This window comes from Oncorhynchus gorbuscha, linkage group LG16 (genome assembly GCF_021184085.1).
Source record: "Oncorhynchus gorbuscha isolate QuinsamMale2020 ecotype Even-year linkage group LG16, OgorEven_v1.0, whole genome shotgun sequence".
In the NCBI taxonomy this organism is placed as follows: Eukaryota; Metazoa; Chordata; class Actinopteri; order Salmoniformes; family Salmonidae; genus Oncorhynchus; species Oncorhynchus gorbuscha.
This window is the reverse complement of record NC_060188.1, coordinates 72,387,146-72,414,108: the sequence shown is the minus strand read 5'-3', so window position 1 is coordinate 72,414,108 and position 26,963 is coordinate 72,387,146. Positions and strand designations below refer to the sequence as shown.

Here is a 26,963-nt window from a genome sequence, read left to right as displayed (position 1 = left end):
CTGAAGAATATTATTTATTTCATGTGATTAGTGATTTGTTTACTTCTGTCCCTCATTTTAAAGGAGAGGTTCTTTTTTACAACCAAATCTCTTTATTTTAAAATAAAGAAAACACCAACATTGTGTCTTAATAGGGTGTTGGGCCACCACAAGCTGCCTGAAAAGCTCTTCTACGAGGGGCTGGAACTTCCTGTGGAGAAGCAACCCATGCGTTCAATAGACTACACACTTTGTATCACCCATTTACAAAGCGGTATCGATCGAGTCGCAACAAATTGGAATACAACATTGCGGAAAAAGTTCGGAATGACACAATTTCATGTGTACAACATCTAAAAGACCTGTATCACTATACTGAGAGCTTTGATGTTTCGAAAAGGACTTATTTGGGTGTTTTTGGAGCCTTTGTTTATGTGTATTGTTGGCCCACATACTACACAACGAGGATGAGTGTGACTTGCTGTTTGGAGTAAGTTTCTCAAAAACATGTGAAATCACAAAAAGGTGTCTGGACTTTATTGAGATTTGGTTGTTAAAAATGGGTCTCCTTTATGGTCAACCCTGCTATGTGAACTGAACTCTCATTTTAATGTGGTGAAAATATTCATTTTTGTATATTTTTTTTTAAAAGAAACATTTAACATGTAATAGTAAAATCCTAGTGGAAAAGCAGGTGAGCTGGTTCTATTTTCAGCCATGTTCTGGTGTTTTGTGGTGGAAAAGCAGGTGAGCTGGTTCTATTTTCAGCCATGTTCTGGTGTTTTGTGGTGGAAAAGCAGGTGAGCTGGTTCTATTTTCAGCCATGTTCTGGTGTTTTGTGGTGGAAAAGCAGGTGAGCTGGTTCTATTTTCAGCCATGTTCTGGTGTTTTGTGGTGGAAAAGCAGGTGAGCTGGTTCTATTTTCAGCCATGTTCTGGTGTTTTGTGGTGGAGAAGTGAACGGGTTGAACAGAACATGTCAACTCCGTTACCGTAAGGTAGATGAAATAGACATTTAACAATTATACTTTTTGGTGAAGCTTACTTTCAATTGCGCCTCCCTGTTTCCCGTCTTGAGACAGGAAAACATGTTTATGAAAGCGCATGTGCTCTTTATGACAGAATTTTAAAATGAGGTGTTATACTACTCAAAAGGCACCCAATTAGTGGAACGACACATCTATATCCTACATGAGACAATTCATCCAGGGATTATATCAGACCTTCTGTTGCAAACATGCGCCCCCCCCCCCTCCAATGAGGGTCAGGGGACTTATAGCACTATGACAATTTGCCTCATAAAACCCCCTTTTTCCCCCTGATATCCAGTGCATGTATATCTTGATAGCTAAAGAAAGAACAAGATCCCTAGAAAGCCCCCGTCATAGCAGATAGTAAATGCAATCCCTTTGAAAACCAACAGAATGACAGGAAGAAACAAAACGCATGGAGGAGCTTCAAACGAGCCAGACCAAAACCATTCCAGCATGAAATACTGTATGCAAATGTACCAGACCCAACGCATATGACATAAAGCCCTATCCTTTCACAGCAGCTCTCTCTCCCATTCTCTAAGAACCATTCAAAATCAAAACAGTGTTGAAGCAAGTTAAATACTTGTGTCTTTCTTTCTTCTATACACTGATATTGGCTAAATATTCCTTGAAGCGCAAGAGCAGACAGTCCAAACACATGTCGAGGAGACAAGTGCATTTCTAAGTGGTAAGGAGGATATGCTGGAGTGTCAGGCATATGGACTTGCAGTGAGAAGCTCTCCAGCCCTCAAACAGAGATGACAACAGGAGCTTAAAGATGCACTCCGGGATCCAAATTCATAACACTTGACATTATGACATACTACCAAAAAAACAGGGAACACTTTCAGCTCGTGAGCACCACTTTCAAAAATACTGGCTGAAATTGTACAAAAGTATGAGAATGCATCTGCTTTTCATAGGCTATCTTAAATAAGCCAGTGGTGATAAAATCTATTTATATCACTTCAAAGCTGTAGAGTTGAGGTGGAAAATATGTTGTGAGAGATGTTGTGAGAGATTGTTCTTTTCAAAGCTCTTAGTAGCAAGTGAAAATGGCTATAACCTGTTTCATTTCAATAAAAGCTGTATGTGCACTCTGACTTTCCCCTGCCCTTGCCTCTGGTGCTAGCTAGCATTGCTCACTGATGTTCACGTGAGGATGGTATGGGGGAGGGGTATTATGAGCATATAAAGGATGGTACATCAGTCTCTGGTATGTACGTGTAGGTTGGTGGTTGAAGAGAGAGATGTAGCATTAGTCTCTGTTACGCTGTGGACTCTGCCAGCATTGCATCATTGTCACTTTCCTTCCCGGAGTGTCTGCTGGAACCCCTCTCCTTCTCTACACTGAGGTGTCTCCGGTACAGAGGAGGGCTGTGGGAGGAGAGAGGAGAAAGAGAGGGCTTTATATAGTAGAAACACTGCTGAACTGAACCCTGGCTGAAAACTACGGGTGCTTGAGATCTGTAGAGGTCACAGGACACATATCAAGCTTCCTCCAGAGGTCAAGGCCAGGGACAGTATAAGCTGCTCCAATAGCAGCGCAGTACAATGACCCTTTCCACTGTGTCAATCAATAGTGCAGCAAAGATCATGCAGGGATGCCAAGGGCCAAACAAACCAAAACACTGGATTTCAAGGTCAGAACATATGCCTCTCTCTGGAAGCTTCGTAACAGCCATATGGTGAGGTGGAAGGATAGAGTGAAAATAGAAAAGGTTTAAGGTTAGCATGGTTAAAGATCAGTCTTCCATAACCCTGCTGCAGGGCTCAAGTAGAGCATCCATTTTTACTTTGAACAACATCATGGAATAAGAATAAAGCAGTGGCACAGTAAAGAACAAGATCCCTAGATCCCTAGAATATACTAAGCTGGGTAACATCACCTCTATAGTCAGTGACTCTGCCCACATGTCTATTATTATTATTATTATTATCCTGCTGTTAAAGAAACTGACCTACTGTATGGTTAACCTAGCATATTAAATACATGGTGGCTATATGCAGTAATCAGTGTTAATGTTCATTTAGGTGTGTAGTTATGTCTTGTTGAGGCCTGGAGGGAGCACATTTAAAGTGCTTGATGGATGGTTGTGTACCAGGGATTGTGCTGTACTGCAGTCATTAATCACATGGGCACCTAGCTGTCTACTAGTTTGTACATTCAGAACATCACTATGCATCACGTTCAGGGAGAAATCTCTATTTACATGCACAGACAATTATGTGTGCCATTTTATATGCTTAGAGATGGGGAACCTTATGCCAAAGTATGTTTCATCTAAGCAATTGTCATGAGTCATCATTACTCTTCAAAAAGAAATGCATTATTCTGTGGTATTTCATATCTACCTGGACCCACAGAGTGGATAAACACTTACATTTTAGCACACACTCTTACCCATAGCGACTTAAAGGAGCAATTAGGGTTAAGAGCTTTGCTCAAGAGCACAGACATTTTTTACCTAGTCAGCTCGGAGACTCGAACCAGCGACCTTTCATTTACTGGCCCAATGCTCTTAACATTGTTTATTCTTTTGTTTGTCAGCCCCAGCCACAAACTCAGGGTCTGTGTGTAGTTAACCACCCTCTCTGCCCAGTCATCACCATTTTACCTGTTGTTGTTTCAGCTGATGTTGTCTCACTCGTTGTCTTAGTTAGCTCTCCAAATCAACACCTGTGATTACTTTATGCCTCGCTGTATGTCTCTCTCACATGTCAATATGTACATGTATACTGTATACTGTTGTTTAGGTTAGTTATCATTGTTTTAGTTTACAATGGAGCCCCGAGTTCCACTCATTATACTTCTGATACCTCCTTTGTCCCACCTCCCACACGTGGTGACCTCACTCATTATAACCAGCTTATCCAGAGATACAACCTCTCTTATCCTCACTCAGTGCCTGGGCGTACCTCCGCTGTACCCGCATCCCACCATACCAGTCACATCCCACCATCCCACCATACCATGCACATTATGCCCTGAATCTATTCGATCACGCCCAGAAATCTACTCCTTTTATTCTTTGTCCCCAACGCTCTAGGCGACCAGTTTTGATAGCCTTCAGCCGTACCCTCATCCTACTCATCCTCTGTTCCTCAGGTGATGTGGAAGTAAACCCAGGCCCTGCGTGTCCCCAGGCACCCTTATTTGTTGTCTTCTGTGATCAAAAAAAAACATTGGTTTCATGCATGTCAACATCAGAAGGTTCCTCCCTAAGTTTGTTTTACTCACTGCTTTAGCACACTCTGCCAACCCTGATGTCCTTGCCGTGTCTGAATCCTGGCTTAGTAAGGCCACCAACAATTTTGAGATTTCCATACCCAGCTACAACATGTTCCGTCAAGATAGAACTGCCAAAGGAGGAGGAGTTGCAATCTACTGCAGATATAGCCTGCAAAGTAATGTCATACTTTCCAGGTCCATACCCAAACAGGGATATGCTTAACACCCCACTGTTAAACACTCCCTAAAACACTTCTGCGAGCAGGCCTTCCTAATCAACCTGGCCCGGGTATCCTGGAAGGATATTGACCTCAACCCGTCAGTCGAGGATGCCTGGTCATTCTTTAAAAGTAATTTCCTCACCATCTTAGATAAGCATGCCCTGTTAACAAAATGCAGAACCAAGAACAGATATAGCCCTTGGTTCACTCCAGACCTGACTGCCCTTGACCAGCACAAAAACATCCTATGGCGGACTGCAATAACATTGACAAGTCCCCACGATGTGCACCTGTTGAGGAAGTCAGGAAAGCAAAGGCTAGCTTTTTCAAGCAGAAATTCACATCCTGTAGCTCAAACTCCAAAACAATTTGGGACACTAACGTCCATGGAGAACAAGAGCACCTCCTCCCAGCTGCCCACTGCACTGAGGCTAGGTAACATGGTCACCACTGATAAATCCATGATAATCAAACATTTCAATAAGCATTTCTCAGCGGCTGGCGATGCCTTCCCCCTGGCTACTCCAACCCCGCCTCCCTTGCAGTTACTCGCCCAAGCCTCCCCAGCTTCTCCTTCACCCAAATACAGACAGTAGACATTCTGAAAGAGCTGCAAAACCTGGACCAGTACAAATCAGCTGGGCTAGACAATCTGGACCCTCTCTTTCTAAAACTATCCGCCGCCATGGTTGCAACCCCTATTTACCAGCCTGTTCAACCTCTTTCATATCGTCTGAGATCCATAAAGATTGGAAAGATGCCGCGGTCATCCCCCTCTTCATAGGGGGTGACACCCTAGCCTAGACCCAAACTGTTACAGACCTATATCCATCCTGCCCTGCCTAAATAAAGTCTTCGAATGCCAAGTTAATAAACAGATCACTGACCATTTTGAATCCCACCGTACCTTCTCCGCTGTGCAATCCAGCTTCCGAGCCGGTCATGTGTGCACATCAGCCACGCTCAAGGTACTATATACTACATAACCGCCATCAATAAAAGACAGTACTGTGCAGCAGTCTTCATCGACCTGGCCAAGGCTTTCGACTCTGTCAATCACCGTATTCTTATTGGCAGACTCAATAGCCTTGGTTTTTCTAATGACTGCCTCGCCTAGTTCACCAACTACTTTGCAGACAGAGTTCAGTGTGTCAAATCGGAGGGCATGTTGTCCAGACCTCTGGCAGTCTCTATGGGGTACCACAAGGTTCAATTCTCAGGCCGACTCTTTTCTCTGTGTTTATGAATTATGTTGCTCTTGCTGCAGTGATTCCCCGATCCACCTCCACGCAGACGACACCATTCTGTATACTTCTGGTCCTTCCTTGGACACTATGCTAACTAACCTCCAAACGAGCTTCAATGCCATACAACACTCCTTCCGTGGCCTCCAACTGCTTTTAAACGCTAGTAAAACCAAATGCATGCTTTTCAACCATTCGCTGCCCGCACCCGCCTGCCCTACGAACATCACCACCCTGGACGGTTCCGACCGAGAATATGTGGACAACTATAAATACCTAGGTGTCTGGCTAGACTGGAAACTCTCCTTCCAGACTCATATTAAACATCTCCAATCCAAAATCAAATCTAGAGTCGGCTTTCTATTTCGCAACAAAGCCTCCTTCACTCACGCCGCCAAACTTACCCTAGTAAAACTGACTATCCTATCCTACCGATCCTCGACTTCGGCGATGTCATCTACAAAATAGCTTCCAATACTCTACTCAGCAAACTGGATGCAGTTTATCACAGTGCCATCCTTTGTTACCAAATCACCATATACCACCCACCACTGCGACCTGTATGCTATAGTCGGCTGGACTTCGCTACATATTAGTCGCCAGACCCACTGGCTCCAGGTCGTCTATAAGTCTATGCTAAGTAAAGCTCCGCCTTATCTCAGTTCACTGGTCACGATAACACCCACCCGTAGCACACGTTCCAGCAGGTGTATCTCACTGATCATCCCCAATGCAAACACCTCATTTGGTCACCTTTCCATCCAGTTCTCTGCTGCCAGTGACTGGAACGAATTGCAAAAATCGCTGAAGTTGGAGACTTTTATTTCCCTCACCACTATCTGAGCAGCTAACCGATCGCTGCAGCTGTACATATTCCATCTGTAAATAGCCCACCCAATCTACCTCATCCCAATACTGTTTTTATTTTATTTACTTTTCTGCTCTTTTGCACACCAGTATCTCTACTTGCACATCATCTTCTGTTCATTTTTCCCTCCAGTGTTAATCTGCTAAATTGTAATTATTCGCTCCTATGGCCTATATATTGCCGACCTCCTTTATTTTTTATACTGTGTGGTTGACTTGTTTATTGTGTTATTGGCTTGTTTATTGTTTACTCCATGTGTAACTCTGTTGTTGTCTGTCACACTGCTTTGCTTTATCTTGGCCAGTTCGCAGTTGCAAATGAGAACTTGTTCTCAACTAGCCTACCTGGTTAAATAAAGGCGAAATAATAAATAAATAAATGCAACTGATAGGCCGTCATTGTAAAATAAGAATTTGTTCTTAACCGACTTGCCTGGTTAAATAAAACATTTAAACTGCTAGGCTACCTGCCGCTAGGCTACCTTCAAGTTCATACCTGGCATGAACTTCAACTTGTCAAATGAATAAATACGTAATCAAACAAGGTTAACATGTTAATAATGTTGCTATAAAGTCAACATATTTGGTTAGAGTCACACCATGCTTTCACTTAATTCCCAGGCATAACCTACTGTAGGCCAGGGGCTTTAGCAACTATCAGACTTGTAGAAATACTTCATCGCTGTCCATCCTTTTCTTCTTCTTGGGGTCTCTGTTCAGCGCCCTCTTCCTCATCTGAGGCAGGGCGGGCTGGACCTCTCTTCACACTGTTGGCGCTGCGGTAGGAGTCAGTTGAGGCTGAGCTGGAGGAAGAGGACTCCTCCTTCCTGTTGTCTTTCCTGGACTTCTTGCCATTTGTCTTGGAGATCCTCCTGTTACGACAGTCGTCTTGAGTCTGAGAAGCTCTTCTTCTTGGCCTTGCCTCTGCGGGAGCTGGAGCTGCTGGAAGACCTGGTGTTTTAGTCCACCACCGAGCCAGACACTGAGCGACACACACTGGAAAATACCGCCCAGACCCTCATCCTTCTTCACAGCTCACACTGGTGATGCTGCTAATGGTGGTCATAATATCATCCATGTTCGGCATGCTAGGGGCCAGGAAGGACACAGAGTCAAAGCCAGGGCTGTGTGGGGCCCAGCAGCACTCCAGACCCTTCCTGGTCCTGCTGGTGGCCTCAGAGTAGGCCTGGGAGATGACCGAGCAATGGTCACCATCTTGGGACTTATTTTATTTTAAGAGCTGACCAACATGCTGTCGTCCTAGTCTGTGGACTTAGACTTGGCTTAGTGTTAGAGTTGACTTAAACTTGGCCTTGCGTAGGAAGGTGCGGTCCGGGGTATACTGAAGAGGGAGCTCTCACCCCCTTGGCATCCGATGGAGTCTCTCAGGTTGGAGCACTTCCTGTAGCTAGGAAACTCACCACAGACACCGACCTACTTCCTTGCGCCCTCCTTTTATCTACTTACCGTCTTTCCCTTCCTTTGCATCTACATCCACTGCATTTCTGAGAGGCCATGAGGAGGGTGTAGGAAACAGACACCATGGAAACAATCAACAGAGATACATGAAAGAAACAGATAGAGAACAGATGGGAATTTAGAGACTTGAGAGAGAAATGATGAAAATGAAGCGAGTCTAATAAGGAAAGTTAGGTTGTGAGTCGATCTGCTAAAGCTCATCAAAGAAAGCAGGTATATACGGGGCTAACCTGTTCTGTCTGCCAGGGGGGAGGAGATTTATTCATCTCAGGCAGAGCAGAGAGAGGGGCCATTTAGCAGACATGCCAGCTGGCCATGGGCCACTTCAATAAATCTGACAGGCAGCACAGCGCCTGCTGTCATTAGAGGGATGATAGGGAGGCAGAGAGAGATGACACCTAATCTCATGAAATACTTACCCTTCCATTCCACCCTGCCTCAGGTAATCCTGGGCTCTTTAGCTCTCAGCAGGGTAAAGGCATATAGGATGGGAATGAGGAAGCCTGCACTGCTCTATCAGGGACCAGCCAGAAATAAGGGGGGTGATATCATAATGAAGTGCCTGAGGACTGAGGAGGCTAATAAACAGACAAACACAACACTGACCTGGAGCTCTTCAGACTGCCCTCAGCTGACAGGGTCTTGGTGGATCCCTTATTCTTGGACAGCCAGGACTTAAAATCGTCCACACTGTCCTCCACCTCTGAGTCCGTGTCCAAGTCGTCACCACTGTGGGAAAGAGACCGAAGGAGAGTGAACAGTGTTGTTATGCTGCTGTTTGCAGGAGGCAGAGCAGTTTAAACCCAGGGAAGGCTATTACAGATCCGCCACAGAGGACAACTGTTGGTTTGGACAGGAAGTACAACACAGAGATGACCCCCACACACAGACCAATCAAAAGTCATGAATGTCATAACGTAACCACTTTCTGATGAATTTAGTCAAACAGCAGATGTGTTCCAGTCATGGTGGCAATAAACTGTGGTTAGTGCTATGTAAAGGCAGGCAAGCTTTAGGGAGACCACAACAGCCTATTGACTTCGAGCAATGAAAGACCCATATGCACCCATTCGCAAACTAGTTTACTAGTCAAGTGTTGTACTCCTACTTTCTGAATATGAATCAAATTATCTGTCACAAAGCTAAAGTTATGCCAAAGTAACTAAGTTTGGTGAAAAAACTAAAGCAAAGCTAATTTGAAAGCAAGAATAAACAGCTATTAGACAATTGGTGCATCCATAAATATGGGTACAGTACCTGAGTGCTTTCACTTCCCGTGTTAAGTGTATAATCGCTTACGACGGGGGCGGTCGAGCGAAACGACTCGTGGTGCCTCAGAGCAGAGCAGAATGCAAATGAATGGAGCTCATGAAGGCGTAATTAACTTGGTGGCCATAGTCCGGCTGTTAAGGCCTCTGTGGTGTGTGGCTGAGCGTGGCCTGTTGATGTAGATTGTTATTGGGGCTGAGCCGATGACAGCCCTCTAGCCCTGGCCTTGACAATAACAAGCAGTAAACAGAGACTGGAAGGAACCCAAGGAGAAAGTATATTAGATCATGCCTCTGAAAGGTCGGTAGGCACATTTCAATCCGGATTCATCTGTTCCTCACTCCCAGAGGTGAAGCATCTCTGCCTCTGCATTATGCATCTGTTTGTCTCCGGGAGAGGAAGGGAGAGGGGAGGGGGGAGGAGAGAAGAGGGAGGGCACCCACAGGGTCTAAAAACTTAGATTATGAACAAATATGTCTGGGAACCATTAAGCCTAGCAGTGTTCTTCAGTTTATAGTAACAGAATGAGCTATAAAAGGAATATCCTCAAAGAACACACACTGCAATCAAGGAGGAGTAATCATTTGGATCATAACCAACCAATGTTCAGCGTCTGACGTCAATCCAATCAACAATGTTCAGCGTCTGACGTCAATCCAATCAACAATGTTCAGCGTCTGACGTCAATCCAATCAACAATGTTCAGCGTCTGACGTCAATCCAATCAACAATGTTCAGCGTCTGACGTCAATCCAATCAACAATGTTCAATCCAATCAACAATGTTCAGCGTCTGACGTCAATCCAATCAACAATGTTCAGCGTCTGACGTCAATCCAATCAACAATGTTCAGCGTCTGACGTCAATCCAATCAACAATGTTCAGCGACGTCAATCCAATCAACAATGTTCAGCGTCTGACGTCAATCCAATCAACAATGTTCAGCGTCTGACGTCAATCCAATCAACAATGTTCAGCGTCTGACGTCAATCCAATCAACAATGTTCAGCGTCTGACGTCAATCCAATCAACAATGTTCAGCGTCTGATGTGGCATGACAGCAATACAAATACCAAAGCAAGGCATGTCCCGGCTTATCTGGTGAGGCTGGGACAGAATGCAAAGTGCTTATCACGAGCCAACATAGTGCATCATATTCAAAGAGGTCTCCGATGATGGCCTTCTTAAATGGTAATAGTTAAATGGTATAGACCGCTGGGTAGCATCCCCTGCTCACATATCCATTAGCAATATGTTGCTCAGGACAACACAATAAACCACACATTTAACCAAGTCTCCATGGAGAACAAAATGTTTGAGTTGCCTCCTCTCTACCTGCATGGAGACACACAAACTGGATGGAGAGACCACTTTGGGGGAGAGAATGAGACAATTATGGCCATTGCGACAGTCTATGGACATCAACATTAGCTACATTAGATTCAGTCACTCCTTTTCCATGTATCAAACAAAGCTTGATGGGAAAGGAATGACTCCCACAAAGTCTACAAGGCAAAACTACGCACATCTTTCCCACATACACACCAACACCTGCACTGGATCAGCTTTGGCACACACAGAGGCGGCTTGTAATCGAGGGCTTTGCAAATGGTGTCACACAATTTATGTCCTTGGCCTCACACCACTGGCGAAACAGCGCTGAGGCTCCAGGGAGCACCGGATTTAGAGCTCGACATTAATTGCTTCTGACAATCGGCCTCCACTGGTTGTATATCTCAGTTACATATTTTACCTTTATTACATATACAGTACCAGTCAAAAGTTTGGACAGACCTACTCATTCAAGGATTTTTCCTTATTTTTTACTATTTTCTACATTGTAAAATAATAGTGAAGACATCAAAACTATGAAATAACACATATGGAATCATGTAGTAATCAATAAAGTGTTAAACAAATCAATATATATGAGATTCTTCAAGTAGCCACCCTTTGCCTTGATGACAGCTCTGCACACTCTTGGCATTCTCTCAACCTTCAAGCTTCATGAGGTAGTCTCCTGGAATGCATTTCAATTAACAGGTGTGCCTTGTTAAAAGTTAATTTGCGGAATTTCTTTCCTTCTTAATGCGTTTGAGACAATTAGCTTTATCTTGGCAAGGTACGGATGATATACAAAAGATATCCCTAGTTAGTAAATACCAAGTCCATATTATTGCAAGAACAGCTCAAATGTGCAAAAAGAAACACTCCATTAATTTAAGACAATGGTCAGTCAATCCGGAAAATGTCAAGAACTTTGAAAGTTTCTTCAAGTGCAGTCGCAAAAACTACCAAGCACTATGATGAAACTGCCGATCATGAGGACCGCCACAGGAAAGGAAGAACCAGAGTTACCTCTGCTGCAGAGGATAAGTTCATTAGAGTTAACAGCACTTCAGATTGCCTCAGAAATCAAGAAACAGACATCTCAACATCAGCTGTTCAGAGGAAACTGCGTGAATCAGGCCTTCATTGTCAAAATGCTGCAAAGAAAACACTACTAAACAAGACCAATAAGAAGAAACTTGTTTGGGCCAAGAAACACAAGCAATGGACATTAGACCGGTGGAAATCTGTCCTTTGGTTTGATGAGTCCAAATTTTAGATTTTGGTTCTAACCACTGTCTTTGTGAGACGCAGAGCAGGTGAACAGATGATCTCAGCATGTGTGGTTCCCACCGTGAAACATGGAGGAGGTGTGATGGTGCTTTGCTGGTGACACTGTTGGTGATTAATTTAGAAGTCAAGGCACACTTAACCAGCATGGCTACCACATCATTCTGTAGCGATACACCATCCCATCTGGTTTGCGCTTACTGGGACTATCACTTGTTTTTCCACAGGACAATGACCCAAAACACACCTCCAGGCTGTGTAAGGGTTATTTGACCAACAAGGAGGGTGATGGAGTGCTGCATCAGATGACCTGACCTCCACAATCACCTGACCTCAACCCAATTGAGGTGGTTTGGGATGAGTTGGACTGCAGAGTGATGGAAAAGCAGCCAACAAGTGCTCAGCATATGGGGGAAATCCTTCAAGACTGTTGGAAAAGCATTCCTCGTAAAGCTAGTTGACAGAATGCCCAGAATGTGCAAAGCTGTCATCAAGGCAAAGGGTGGCTACTAATCTAAAATATATCAAAAACACTTTTTTGGTTACTACATGGATTCCAAACGTGTCATTTCATAGTATTGATATCTTCACTATTATTCTACAATGTATAAAATAATAAAAATAAAGAAAAACCCTTGATCGAGTACATATGTCCAAACTCTTGACTGGTACTGTACTTATATACCATCATACAGCTCATATGGATTATTCCTGTCTACAGTATTCTGCACATAGATCGTATTGGTCCCAGCATCTCATATCAAATCAAATGTTATTGGTCACATACACATATTTAGCAGATGATATTGCAGGTGTAGCAAAATGCTTGTGTTCCCATCTCCAACAGTGCAGCAGTATCTAACAGTGCAGCAGTATCTAACAGTGCAGCAGTATCTAACAGTGCAGCAGTATCTAACAGTGCAGCAGTATCTAACAGTGCAGCAGTATCTAACAGTGCAGCAGTATCTAACAGTGCAGCAGTATCTAACAGTGCAGCAGTATCTAACAGTGCAGCAGTATCTAACAGTGCAGCAGTATCTAACAGTGCAGCAGTATCTAACAGTGCAGCAGTATCTAACAGTGCAGCAGTATCTAACAGTGCAGCAGTATCTAACAGTGCAGCAGTATCTAACAGTGCAGCAGTATCTAACAGTGCAGCAGTATCTAACAGTGCAGTAGTATCTAACAGTGCAGTAGTATCTAACAGTGCAGTAGTATCTAACAGTGCAGTAGTATCTAACAGTGCAGTAGTATCTAACAGTGCAGTAGTATCTAACAGTGCAGTAGTATCTAACAGTGCAGTAGTATCTAACAGTGCAGTAGTATCTAACAGTGCAGTAGTATCTAACAGTGCAGTAGTATCTAAAAACAATTCACACAAATCTAAAAGTAAAAAGAAATATCTAAATATTAGATTGAGCAATGTCAGAGTGGCATTGACTAAAATACAGTAGAATAGAATACATTATATGAGATGAGTAAAACAGTAGGTAAACATTATTTAAACATTATTAAAGTGGCCAGTGATTCCAAGTCTATGTATATAGGGCAGCAGCCTCTAAGGTGCAGGGTTGCGTAACCGGGTGGAAGCCGGCTAGTGATGGCTGTTTAACAGTCTGATGGCCTTAAGATAAAAGCTGTTTTCCAGTTTCAGTCTCTCGGTCCCAGATTTGATGCACCTGTACTGACCTAGACTTCTGGATGATAGCAGGGTGAACAGGCCTTGGCACGGGTGGTTGAAGTCGTTGATGATCTTATTGGCCATCCTCTGACACTGGGTGGTGTAGGTGTCCTGAAGGGCAGGTAGTTTTCCCCCAGTGATGCGTTGGGCAGACCGCACCACCCTCTGGAGAGCCCTGCGGTTGCGGGTGGTGCAGTGGCCAAACCAGACAGGATGCTCTCAATTGTGCATCTGTAAAAGTTCGTGAGGGTTTTAGGGGCAAAGACAAATTTCTTCAGCCTGCTGAGGTTGAAGAGGCGCTGTTGCGCCTTCTTAGCCACACTGTCTGTGTGGGTGGACCATTTCAGATCGTCAGTGATGAGTACGCCGAGGTACTTGAAACTTTCCACCTTCTCCACTGCGGTCCAGTCGATGTGGATAGGGGCGTGCTCCCTCGGCTGTTCCCTGAAGTCCACGACATCATGGTCACACACACTGTGTTTACTGCTCATAGCAGAGACCGATCAGGTCATTTGAGTACTGTGTGAACATTCAGACTCTGTACTGTACACTCTTCAAGGATTGGTTGTGTGATCTTCCGATGACCATGACGCGATACATTTGACAAAAAACTGCCTGAAATAGAATAGTGCACTGGAAAGATGACATCCTTTCCTCTTTTAATGTTTACAATGCTTGTCAGAAAATATAAAATGGGAGCACTAATCGGTCTGAACATTCCCTTCACAATTCACTGACAAATCAATTCTTCCATTATTGTTTATCACACTGCTTTTACATACAGATCAAATGTGGGGAGAATTTTGCTAAGTAACCATGGGGATTCACTTTCTTTTCTCAAAAGCATCTAAGTGAGGAACCCATAGTCTTGATGCTAACATACAAAGACAGTGTGCTGATTCACATGAGCTGCCTGTGTCTGCTGGCAAATTAATGAATAACAATAAGAGGAAATGAATGACAGGGAAGTGTTCTCTATTGGAACAAGCAATTAGAGGTTAATACTGATACAAATAATGCATGCTGAGAAAATTAACTGGTGACACCAACTACAAATCACACACACTTTCATTCAAAATTGTGACGCACATTGGCATTTTTTCACCAAAATATGACGAGCTACAACTGGAATCGGAATGTTAACTCAAATTATGAGTCTTTAAAATGAATACTTAACCAGAAATACGTATGTCCAAGTCTAAAGGGAGTATTAAACAAGCAGCTCAACCAGATTCTACAGAGAGCGAACATACAAAGACAGGCGATTCCACGCCAGCTGACAATATTTTTGGCATCTCAGATTGTTCGGGCAATTCTCAAAGAAACTTCATAGGAGGAAGGATGTTTGAAAGATTTACCACAAACCATTGGAGAAAATCATGATGAAAGTGGCCATTTTAAGCCATTTTTAGACCTATACATGCCTCCCATAAGACTATGATCTATGAACATGATCCAGACATCTTGATGTCATTATGCTCCATAGTGTGTTCATAGCATTCAGTTCATTACACTGAGCTTTTAACACAATGCACATTAGTGACATCTTCTGGTCATCAATAAAAGCAGTGTTTGATGGTCAGATGTTTTCTCCTTGGTTCAGCAGTGACATGCCGACTCTAGCAGGCACATCCTTTTTTCTGAATCTTTTTAGAATTTAACTAATTTTGAGTCACAATTGTGTGTGTTATATACTCTGACAATTAATACACAGATTAAAAGGGGAAACCCAGGTAGATCTAGTTCTCTCTTCTCCATCTGAGGACTTTATACCAACTTTAAGGTGCATTACCACCAACAACTGGACTGCAGTGTGGACCTCAGTTTAGTAGCAAGCTAGCTAGCTAAACGTCCATGAGTGTTCGTGTTGTTTCGACATTGCCCCAAATTAATATAGTTGGTTCAGAGTTAGTTTTGATATTTCAACCTGTCCAGATTGCGTCTGGTATGGATGTACAAAATCAACATGCACGCGATGTTGAATGCACAAGCGTGCCTGATCTAGTCAGCATGTTAGTCATGAGTCTTAGTAGCCCACAATTAGTTACCAGTGTAGGTTCACAGCTTCTATCACGCTTCCCTTTTTTTTGTTGTTGCTGTGAATCCATTTCATTTACTGTCAAAAACGGTGAATATATGGTATTATTTAGGATGCTTAATACCAAAGCTTATACTTTACTAAATAAAACTAATTGTTTGAACAATGTGCAGAAAGTGTGACGTCAAATAAAATATTTTCTAAATAATTTGCTTTCACAGGGATTCGACCCCATTCCCTGTCGTCTGTGAATGGTTCTGGTCCCCGGGAACCCGACCCATTCCCTGTCGTCTGTGAATGGTTCTGGTCCCCGGGAACCCGACCCATTCCCTGTCGTCTGTGAATGGTTCTGGTCCCCGGGAACCCGACCCATTCCCTGTCGTCTGTGAATGGTTCTGGTCCCCGGGAACCCGACCCATTCCCTGTTGTCTGTGAATGGTTCTGGTCCTCGGGAACCCGACCTGTTAGGGCTACCGTTCAAGTGATGCTACATATACAAATCCTTACTACATTGAAAGTACAGTGTCCAGTAGAGGTCAGTGTTTGAAAGCAACTTGGAATCAAAGACACTGGAACCGCGGCAAAATCAGTGGGATTTTGCATTTTTCAATACACGGTTTGAAAAACCACACAATCAAACGAAGCTTAAAGACGTCATTGACCACGTGATAATGTTCATTTGAAAAGAGTATTGGAGCTCCATTATCAATCGTCCCATCAGTATCAATGTATATGTAAAAAATAAAAATGTCAGATCATTGAACGTACCGGAGAGCCGACTCTGGAAATTTGACACATACTCCTTAGTGTTTACTCAAATACAGAGTATGACACCATTAGGAGGTAAAAAGGGCCTGAAATGGCCAATATCATGATTTTCTAAAAATGTAAAAAGCATGTTTAACAAAGTTTCTCAATGAAGTTCCGATCTGAGAATTGCCAGAACAATCTGGCAGTAGTGGAAAAAGTACCCAATTGTCATACTTGAGTAAAAGTAAAGATGCCTTAATAGAAAATGTCTTAAGTAAAAGTCACCCAGTAGAATAGTACTGGAGTAAAAGTCTAAAAGTATTTGATTTTAAACATACTTTAGTATCAAAAGTAAATAGAATTACTAAAATATACTTAAGTATCAAAAGTAAAAGTATAAATCATTTCAAATTCCTTCTATTAAGCAAACCAGACAGCACCATTTTTGTGTTTTTTACATTTACGAATAGCCAGGGGCACACTCCAACATTTAGACATCATTTACAAACAAAGCATGTGTGGTTAATGAGTCCGCCAGATCAGAGGCAGTAGGGATGACCAGGGATGTTGTCTTGATAAGTGTGCGAATTGGACCATTTTCCTGTTCAGCTAAGCATTCAAAATGTACTTTTGTGCGTCAGGGAAAATGTATGGAGTAAAAAGTACAATATTTTCTTTAGGAATGTAGTTAAGTAAAAGTTTAACTAAATATAAATAGTAAAGTACAGATACCCCAAAAAACTACTTAAGGTACTTTAAAGTATTTTTTACTTCAGTACTTTACACCACTGCTATCTGAGATAGCAGAAATATTTTCAGCTCCCGACTGGTGTGGAATTGCCCTTGTGTTACCAATAGGTTGTACTGTAGAGAAAAGTAAAAACCCTCTTAAATTAAATGAGCTGATAGGTTGGTTTTTGAAAGTATCAAAAGCATGCATGTAGAACGGCATGTCACATAACACAGGATGCAAGGCAAAGGTCATGGTTGTGGTGTCAACAGGACAATGGTTCATTCTATTTGTTTTTAATTTCCCACAGCAGTGAGTATCCCTCAAACAGTAAGTTAATTAGGGATGTTAACCTTAGTCATTTTAACTAAGTTCCTTCTGCTCAAAAGGTCTTCATAAAGAGCAGGAATTAAATGTCTCCATAGTACAGCACCATTCTCTTATCTGTGACAGAGATTTTAAAACCTGGAAATCAAACAATACTGAGCAAAAGAAAGGATGCATTGTCCTTTCTCATATTTTGTTCTTTCGTTTCTGATCACCATGCCTTCTAAACTGGGCAATGACTGGGAGAGACAGAAACAGAAAATGAGAAACACAGCCAACAGATTGTGAAAAAGAACCACCCGGGGATGTAGTGTGCCTCAGGGTAGATAGAGCTACATTGTGTGCTAAAGAATGACAATAAGCCTCAAAACAACTGCTGCAAAAAAAATGTGATGAACCTCATCCATACTGCACGGTTTTGGGCAGTGGTTCAGAATACCAACTCACTCATTCTCGCTCTGACCCCATTGTTTGAAAAGGGAAGAAGGAGTCTAAACTCCCACTCAGAGGCGATGTATCACTGTCATGTTTACTTCAGTGGGGCTCAGAGGTAGTGTAACCCTGAATCTGCCCATAAAGAGAGCTAAACAAGAGGGAAACAATTAGCACAGGGGAGCAGATTAGAGGAGGAAGAGAGGGAAAAGGGGAAAGAGAGAAAAGAGAAAGAAAAGAGGAGGAGAAGAATGTGGGGTAAAAAGAAACTACAAAATCTGGTCAAAATAATTAATAGGTGTTTCTGACAATTTTATGACAAAGAGAAACTGTACTTCCGGGGAGAGGGAGGGACCTACTTGTTTATGAAGTCATCTTCTCCGTCACTGTCGACCATCTCGTCTTCAATAGCGGCCTGCAGGTCTCCGATCCTCTTGAATGCCAGCTTGAGGTCCAACTGCAGGCTCCGATTGGCTGCCTCCAGACTCTCTATGTCCATGTCCTATTGGGTCAGGATGACACAGAACTAGTGACAGTCACCCCAAAACGCTTGCTTCACCCCAAAAAAATGTGGATTGTGCACTCTTCCTTACCAGCTCGTGCTTCTTGCGGCTGGCCTCCGCCTCCTTCTTGGAGAGCTCAGCCATCTCCTCTTTGATGTCCCTCATCTGTCTCTGTATGCGTTTGTTCTGCTCCTTCTCCCTGTTCTCTCCATTCCCGCGGTGGTCTCTCTCCTCTGTCATCTTCTCCAGGTTCTCCTTAAGACGGCCTGTTAGGCTCTGGGGACGAGGAGACGGAACCGGGTCAGAACTTTCTAGAACCTCATTGAACACACAGCTGAAACATCCAGCATAGGTGCCGGAGCACATTTCACTTTGAAGTTTGTGGTTAATGTACTTGGAGAAGGGTCAAATTGAGGCCACTGATCATTTCAATTGAGCTCAGGTGTGCAGAAATAACAGCTGGCCAGAGAAAGATAGTATGGCTGTTGTAAAATGTATTTCCCCTCACAGCACTTGTTCAATGACCCAAATGTGGCCTCACAGCTTGCCCTCTACCTCCCACATACAAGCCCCTTTCGCTCTCACACACACACACACACAACACTCTCCCTCCCTCCTTGTCCCACCACCTTGCTACTTCACTCCCTCCCCCACTCTACCTCCCTCGTCTCACCTCCAGGCGTTTGATCTGGGTCCTCTCGTACTCCAACTTGATCTCCAGCTCGCGGATCTTGGCCTCCTGCCTGCTGACCAGAGACTTCTCCACCATGGACTGCTCCTGGAACTCCAGCTGGCTCTGCAGGGACTGCAACTGGAGGGGGCCACACACACAGAGGGGTGCTATTGGCACGGCACTGAACACATCCACTCTGCCCTACACAACCAACCTCGCTCTTCTCTAATCAATACTAGGCCTCCATACTTTTACAACAGATGCTTGATTATTGCACAAATAAGAACATTTCACCTCTTACCTTCAACTGCATTGTGAATATCACCCCCCCCCCCCCCCAAGCTGAATTTTTGGGAATCGAGCCAGCATTGCCCTTTCTGCTAGGCATATCTAATGTTAATAACCAATAAGCCGAGGATAACATAACCCCAGTAGCCTGTAATAGCCAGAAAGAGGTGGAGAACCAGGCCTGAATAATGATCACAGATCCCACCACGGAGGGGAAGAAGATCAATGCCTTGTAAACTTGTTCCGTCTTAAGACGAGATACACTAAAGGAGAGGAGATACACTAAATAAAAGTATCCAAAATGTACCACGGCTACTAATGAGGAGCTTTGCATCTGATAGTAGGATTTGGAGCTGGCCTTTCATGTGATTAAAGAACACAATGTTCCTATCATAGTGGATCTGTTAATCACTACAGGGCTACAGCATTTAGATGGCTATCTATTGCAGCCTTTGGTGGCAGCTCTTAAAACCCCCTTACAGCCAGCAGTATTAGCTGGAAGATCAGGCACTAAGCACACAGACAGAGCTCTGAGCCTCTCCAGGTAAAGGTCAGGGTAATAGTGTAGGTCATCATGTATGACTGTGCTGAGGGCATGTTGTCCTCTGAGCGGCTGTTGAATGTGCAGGACTCCAGTCACCCGAGCCAGTCTGTAGACCCTGTTAACATCTGGCAAATGGTATCGGCGCATCGGGTCTCGGACCAACAGGCTCCAAGACAGCTGCTACCACCAGGCCATTAGACTGGAACAGCTAACCCTAGCTGTCTACCTGCACATTAGAGACTATTTGCATTGACTAGCCACACATCAAAACCTTACACACACACACACAACGCTGCTGTTCCATTTATTTACTAGCAAATTCATTCCACTGCTGACCAAGACAATCACTTTATTTGCAAATAGTCATTATTGACGTCACACATTGATCATTTATACTGAATATCCTAGTGTACATATAACCTTTATTAATTCTCTTACTACTTTCTCCTACTTATTTGAGATGTTCATTATTGACATACTTCTGCACAGTTGAGGGAGCCTGAAAGTAAGCATTTCTATGCACTGTTTATACCTGCTGTGAATTGCGTACGTGACAAACAATATTTGTTTTGTAGATAGGTGTGACAGGGATGGGTGGAGGGGGATAGGTGTGACAGGGATGGGTGGAGGGGGATAGGTGTGACAGGGATGGGGATAGGTGTGACAGGGATGGGTGGAGGGGGATAGGTGTGACAGGGATGGGTGGAGGGGGATAGGTGTGACAGGGATGGGTGGAGGGGGATAGGTGTGACGGGGATGGGTGGAGGGGGATAGGTGTGACGGGGATAGGTGTGACAGGGGATAGGTGGATGGGGATAGGTGTGACAGGGATGGGTGGAGGGGGATAGGTGTGACAGGGATGGGGATAGGTGTGACAGGGATGGGTGGAGGGGGATAGGTGTGGACAGGGATGGGTGGAGGGGGATAGGTGGAGGGGGATGGGTGGAGGGGGATAGGTGTGACAGGGATGGGTGGAGGGGGATAGGTGTGACAGGGATGGGTGGAGGGGGATAGGTGATGGGGATGGGTGGAGGGGGATAGGTGTGACAGGGATGGGTGGAGGGGGATAGGTGTGACAGGGATGGGTGGAGGGGGATAGGTGTGACAGGGATGGGTGGAGGGGGATAGGTGTGACAGGGATGGGTGGAGGGGGATAGGTGTGACAGGGATGGGTGGAGGGGGATAGGTGTGACAGGAATGGGTGGAGGGGGATAGGTGTGACAGGGATGGGTGGAGGGGGGATAGGTGTGACAGGGATGGGTGGAGGGGGATAGGTGTGACAGGGATGGGTGGAGGGGGATAGGTGGGGGACTTTCAGTGGGATCGGGGTTCCCCTGGCTGGCAGACATGGTTTGTGTTGTAATGTGTACCTTGTCCTGGATCTCCTGCTTCTCCTTCATGGCTTCCTCTAGCTGGACCTGGATGTCACTGATTTGGACCAGGTCTCTGGCAGACTGACACATCACAAAACACACAAGAGACAGTTACAGTAGTTTCTTATGTGGAATGGTAACATTGAACGTAAGTATTTCTTCTTAGGTGGGTTAATAACCAATAGTAAAGTATTCAAAAATAATATATATTGTAACAATCTTATTCTAATTAATATAATCTCCTGTGGAACAGATTGCATCCCTCAATGCTATTTAGTGGCATTTCTCTCTAACGTCTCAAAACAGTTCCGCCTACACATAGGAAAATACATTAGCAGCTTTTTAAAGTGCACAGATCCTGGCACCCACGTCGTGTCACACTAAAGGCATAGAGAGAATGTAAATGATGCGAAATGATTATAAACTCCTGCTGAATATGGAGGTATTGTCACATCAGCTGTCGCTTGTGAATCCTATGAGACGTGACTCATGGCCCACTCATAAAAGTAGGTCGGTGGCTTAGTCATCCTGTGCAGTGTTCATGAGAGAGATGTGAGAGGGATGTACAGTGCAATCAGAAAGTATTCAGACCCCTTGACTTTTTCCACATTCTGTTACGCTACAGACTTATTCTAAAATGTATTAAATAGTTGTCCCCCCCCCACCTCCTTTACACACAATACACAATAATGACAAAGCAAAAACAGCTATTCGATCGGGTTCATGTTCAGGCTTTGGCTGGGCCACTCAAGGACATTCAGAGACTTGTCCCGAAGCCACCCCTGCATTGTCTTGGCTGTGTGCTTAGGGTTGTTGTCCTGTTGGAAGGTGAACTGTTGCCCCAGTCTGAGGTCCTGACAACTCTGGAGCATCAATGATCGCTCTGTATTTTACTCCGTTCATCTTTTCCTCGATCCTGACTAGTCTCCCAGTCCCAGTGGCTGAAAAACATCCCAACAGCATGATGCTGCCACCACCATGCTTCACCGTAGGGATGGTGCCATGTTTCCACCAGACATGACGCTTGGCATTCAAGCCAAAGTGTATAATATTGCTTTCATCAGACCAGAGAATCTTGTTTCTCATGATCTGAGAGTCCATTAGGTGCCTTCTGGCAAACTCCAAGCGGGCTGTCATGTGCCTTTTACTGAGGAGTGGCTTCTGTCTGGCCACTCTGCCATAAAGGCCTGATTGATGGAGGGCTGCAGAGACGGTTGTCCTTCTGCAAGTTTCTCCCGTCTGCCATGCACTGTGTCATAACTCTCCTGGTCGAGGATCCAAGGCCTCAGATCTGCGTGGCAAATGGCTGACAGCCAACCTTTGTTTGTGACTCAGACACCAACACCAACCACTGGTGGAGGGGTCCCGAGACAAAGGGGGGGAATACTAGCCCAGACCCATGAAGCCGCTCCGCTTCTTGACACAATGCCGACTTAACCCGAAAGCCAGCCGCACCAATGTGTCAGAGGAAACGTCGTACACCTGGCGACCGTGTCAGCGTGCACTGCACCCGGCCCGCCACAGGAGTCGCTAGTGCGCGACGGGACAAGGACATCCCTGCTGGCCAAACCCCCTAACCCGGACGATGCTGGGCCAAATTGTGCGCCGCCCCATGTGTCTCCCAATCGCGGCCGGCTGCGGCAGAGCCTGGACTCGGATCCAGAATCTCTAGTGGCACAGCAAGCACTGCGATGCAGTGCCTTAGATCACTGCGCCACTCGGGAGGCCCTTGGAACAATATTTCTACAATAGCAATGTTAGGAATGGTCAGTGGGGAACTAAAGAATAATCATGTCATATTGTTTATTTTGGGATTTTATTAAAAACTGTATGAACCAAATTAGGAAGGAAACATATTATACTGTAGCTTTCAAGTTTCCATCCAATATGATGTTATAACAATATGAAGAACAATGAACCTATTTTTGTTAAGATAGGAATGTGATTTAGGTTCTTTTGAGATAATGTGCAATGGACATGAAAAATCATTAAATAAGACACGCCCTTAATGGGGTCAGAAAAGCGTGTCAGTGTGATGGAACTTCCCTTCTTACTAGAGTGCTTAAAAGGCCTAAGGATGAACATACTCAGACCAGTAGACGGACAGCGTCAGCTGAACGTTACGAATGGTTGTAACTACCAAATCAGTACATTGCCAGGTTGCTACTGGCATGTAAAGTGGTCGGGAGCTGAACCCTGAATAATAAACCAAAGACTAGACCAGCAGACTTGAAGCCGTGGCTACACGTTGAAATGGTTGGAAACTCAAAACGAGGTGAAGAAGATAAAGACTAGGCCAGAACATTTGACAGTCTGCAGCTGTGCATGTTATTTTTATATCTTTTTATTTAACTAGAAAAGGCAGTTCAGAACTAATTATTTTTTACAATGATGGCCTACACTGGCCAAACTTGGACAACGCTGAGCCAATTGTGTGATGCCCTATGGGACTCCCAATCATGGCCGGTTGTGATACAGCCTGGATTCGAACCAGGGTGTCTGTAGTGACACCTCTAGCACTGAGATGCAGTGCCTTAGACCGCCGTGCTCCTTCAGGACCCCTAAATGTAAAGGGATTTAGAACTTGACTATCTACCCGAGAAAGGAAGGAGAAGATCCCATCTCAGAGAATCATTGGTGCATCTGAAGAAACATCCACGCCAAGCCAGAACTACTAAAGACATTGTGACCTCTGGTGGACAACCAGAGCCTTACACCCATCAAGACAATTCCCATAGAAGGATCGATTGGTTTCAGAGAGACGACAAAGACATCTACACGTAAATACATTACATTCCTTAACCAAACTGGCGGTAATTTGTGTGCAAGGTATATGGTTACTGTGAGCGTAGTCCCCAAATGTATGATAAATGTCCCCTTATATCGCTCTTTATCTACCCCTCCCTCTGTGTAACAAGCCGTCTCGTCAGTCCACTTGGGACCTTTGTCTCATGTAAATGTGCATGTGTATTCTGTGTTATTATTTACTTAGTAAATAAATAATTATATCAATGTGTAGAACTGAATAATCGGAAAAGGCTGGGGTTTTGCGGATTCAAGAAGTCCGCGACGTTCAGAATGATACTGATATGAGGTAATGATTAATAAGTGACTTATCGATAACATATTTATATATCTTTAGTTTAATTCGGGAGATGGTAACTTGTTAAACAACTTCTTCCGTGGTGCACAATATCCCTAGTGAGGCAATTGTTACATGATTAATTTAAATCGAGTAACAATTAAACAGTTAGTTGATAAATAACCGTTATCACATTAATGAAAGTCGCGTCACAACAACTGTCAACTGTGGGACCTTATATAGACAGGTGTGTGCCTTTCCAAATCATATCCAATCAATTGAATTTACCACAGGTGGACTCCAATCAAGTTGCAGAAACATCTCAAGGATGATCAATGGAAACAGGATGCACCTGAGCTCATTTGAGTCGCATAGCAAAGGGTCTCAACACTGATGTAAATAAGATATGTTTTTTATTTTTAATAGACTTTTAGAATAAGGCTGTAACGTTAAAAAAATGTAGAAAAAGGGAAGGAGTCTGAATACTTTCCGAATGCACTGTATGTACCATAGTTAGAGGACAGGTCGATAGAACTGAGGAAGTGTAGCTGAGAGGGATGTATGTACCATAGTTAGAGGACAGGTCTATAGAACTGAGGAAGTGTAGCTGAGAGGGATGTATATACCATAGTTAGAGGACAGGTCTATAGAAAATAGGCTGTGTGGGTGTTGGGAACAGGGTTACCTGGGAGACGGCAGCCTTGTGTTTCTTCATCAGCTCATTCATGTCCTCCTGGTCCTCCTCCATACGAGACTGCAGGTCATTCTTCTCCCTCTGCAGACGTGACACCTGCTCCTCAAGCTGAGCGAGAGAGAGACAGGCAAAATTGACCACCTAATCGCAAGCTGTTTTTCAACCAGAGCCAGTGACAGTAATCAATGACCATCAGCTGGTCAGCCCTAGACCCAAGCAGTATTGACTGGTCATCAGCTGGCCAGTCCTAGACCCAAGCAGTATTGAATGGTCATCAGTGGGCCAGTCCTAGACCCAAGCAGTGTGGAATGGTCATCAGCTGGCCAGTCCTAGACCCAAGCAGTATTGAATGGTCATCAGCTGGACAGTCCTAGACCCAAGCAGTATTGAATGGTCATCAGCGGGCCAGTCCTAGACCCAAGCAGTATTGAATGGTCAACAGCGGGCCAGTCCTAGACCCAAGCAGTATTGAATGGTCATCAGTGGGCCAGTCCTAGACCCAAGCAGTATTGAATGGTCATCAGCTGGCCAGTCCTAGACCCAAGCAGTATTGAATGGTCATCAGCTGGCCAGTCCTAGAGCTGAAAAATCTGGACCCCTACAAATCAGCCGGGCTAGACAATCTGGACCCTTTCTTTTTAAAATTATCTGCCGAAATTGTTGCCACCCCTATTACTAGCCTGTTCAACCTCTCTTTCATGTCGTCTGAGATTCCCAAAGATTGGAAAGCAGCTGCGGTCATCCCCCTCTTCAAAGGGGGGGGACACGCTTGACCCAAACTGCTACAGACCTATATCTATCCTACCATGCCTTTCTAAGGTCTTCGAAAGCCAAGTCAACAAACAGATTACCGACCATTTAGAATCTCACCATACCTTCTCTGCTATGCAATCTGGTTTCAGAGCTGGTCATGGGTGCACCTCAGCCACGCTCAAGGTCCTAAACGATATCTTAACCGCCATCGATAAGAAACATTACTGTGCAGCCGTATTCATTGATCTGGCCAAGGCTTTCGACTCTGTCAACCAACCACATCCTCATCGGCAGACTCGACAGCCTTGGTTTCTCAAATGATTGCCTCGCCTGGTTCAACAACTACTTCTCTGATAGAGTTCAGTGTGTCAAATCGGAGGGTCTGCTGTCCGGACCTCTGGCAGTCTCTATGGGGGTGCCACAGGGTTCAATTCTTGGACCGACTCTCTTCTCTGTATACATCAATGAGGTCGCTCTTGCTGCTGGTGAGTCCCTGATCCACCTTTACGCAGACGACACCATTCTGTATACTTCCGGCCCTTCTTTGGACACTGTTAACAACCCTCCAGGCAAGCTTCAATGCCATACAACTCTCCTTCCGTGGCCTCCAATTGCTCTTAAATACAAGTAAAACTAAATCCATGCTCTTCAACCGATCGCTACCTGCACCTACCCGCCTGTCCAACATCACTACTCTGGATGGCTCTGACTTAGAATACGTGGACAACTACAAATACTTAGGTGTCTGGTTAGACTGTAAACTCTCCTTCCAGACCCATATCAAACATCTCCAATCCAAAGTTAAATCTAGAATTGGCTTCCTATTTCGGAACAAAGCATCCTTCACTCATGCTGCCAAACATACCCTTGTAAAACTGACCATCCTACCAATCCTCGACTTTGGCGATGTCATTTACAAAATAGCCTCCAATACCCTACTCAACAAATTGGATGCAGTCTATCACAGTGCAATCCGTTTTGTCACCAAAGCCCCATATACTACCCACCATTGCGACCTGTACGCTCTCGTTGGCTGGCCCTCGCTTCATACTCGTCGCCAAACCCACTGGCTCCATGTCATCTACAAGACCCTGCTAGGTAAAGTCCCCCCTTATCTCAGCTCGCTGGTCACCATAGCATCTCCCACCTGTA

General features: G+C 44.4%; 1 protein-coding gene across 2 annotated transcripts in view; it reads right to left on the bottom strand.

Moving 5' to 3' along the window:
* Positions 1–807: 807 nt before the first annotated feature.
* LOC124000361 (unconventional myosin-XVIIIa-like) overlaps positions 808–26,963 on the bottom strand; it is a 117,519-nt gene continuing 91,363 nt past the window's right edge. For both annotated transcript variants that reach the window (XM_046306667.1, XM_046306668.1), the window contains 7 exons: positions 25,050–25,166; positions 21,280–21,363; positions 19,078–19,215; positions 18,495–18,680; positions 18,261–18,403; positions 8,662–8,784; positions 808–2,389 (listed from right to left, as the gene is read on the bottom strand). In XM_046306667.1, coding sequence (XP_046162623.1) covers positions 2,281–2,389; positions 8,662–8,784; positions 18,261–18,403; positions 18,495–18,680; positions 19,078–19,215; positions 21,280–21,363; positions 25,050–25,166 — 900 coding nt within the window. In that variant the 3' untranslated portion in view covers positions 808–2,280. The remainder of the gene's footprint in view (positions 2,390–8,661; positions 8,785–18,260; positions 18,404–18,494; positions 18,681–19,077; positions 19,216–21,279; positions 21,364–25,049; positions 25,167–26,963) is intronic.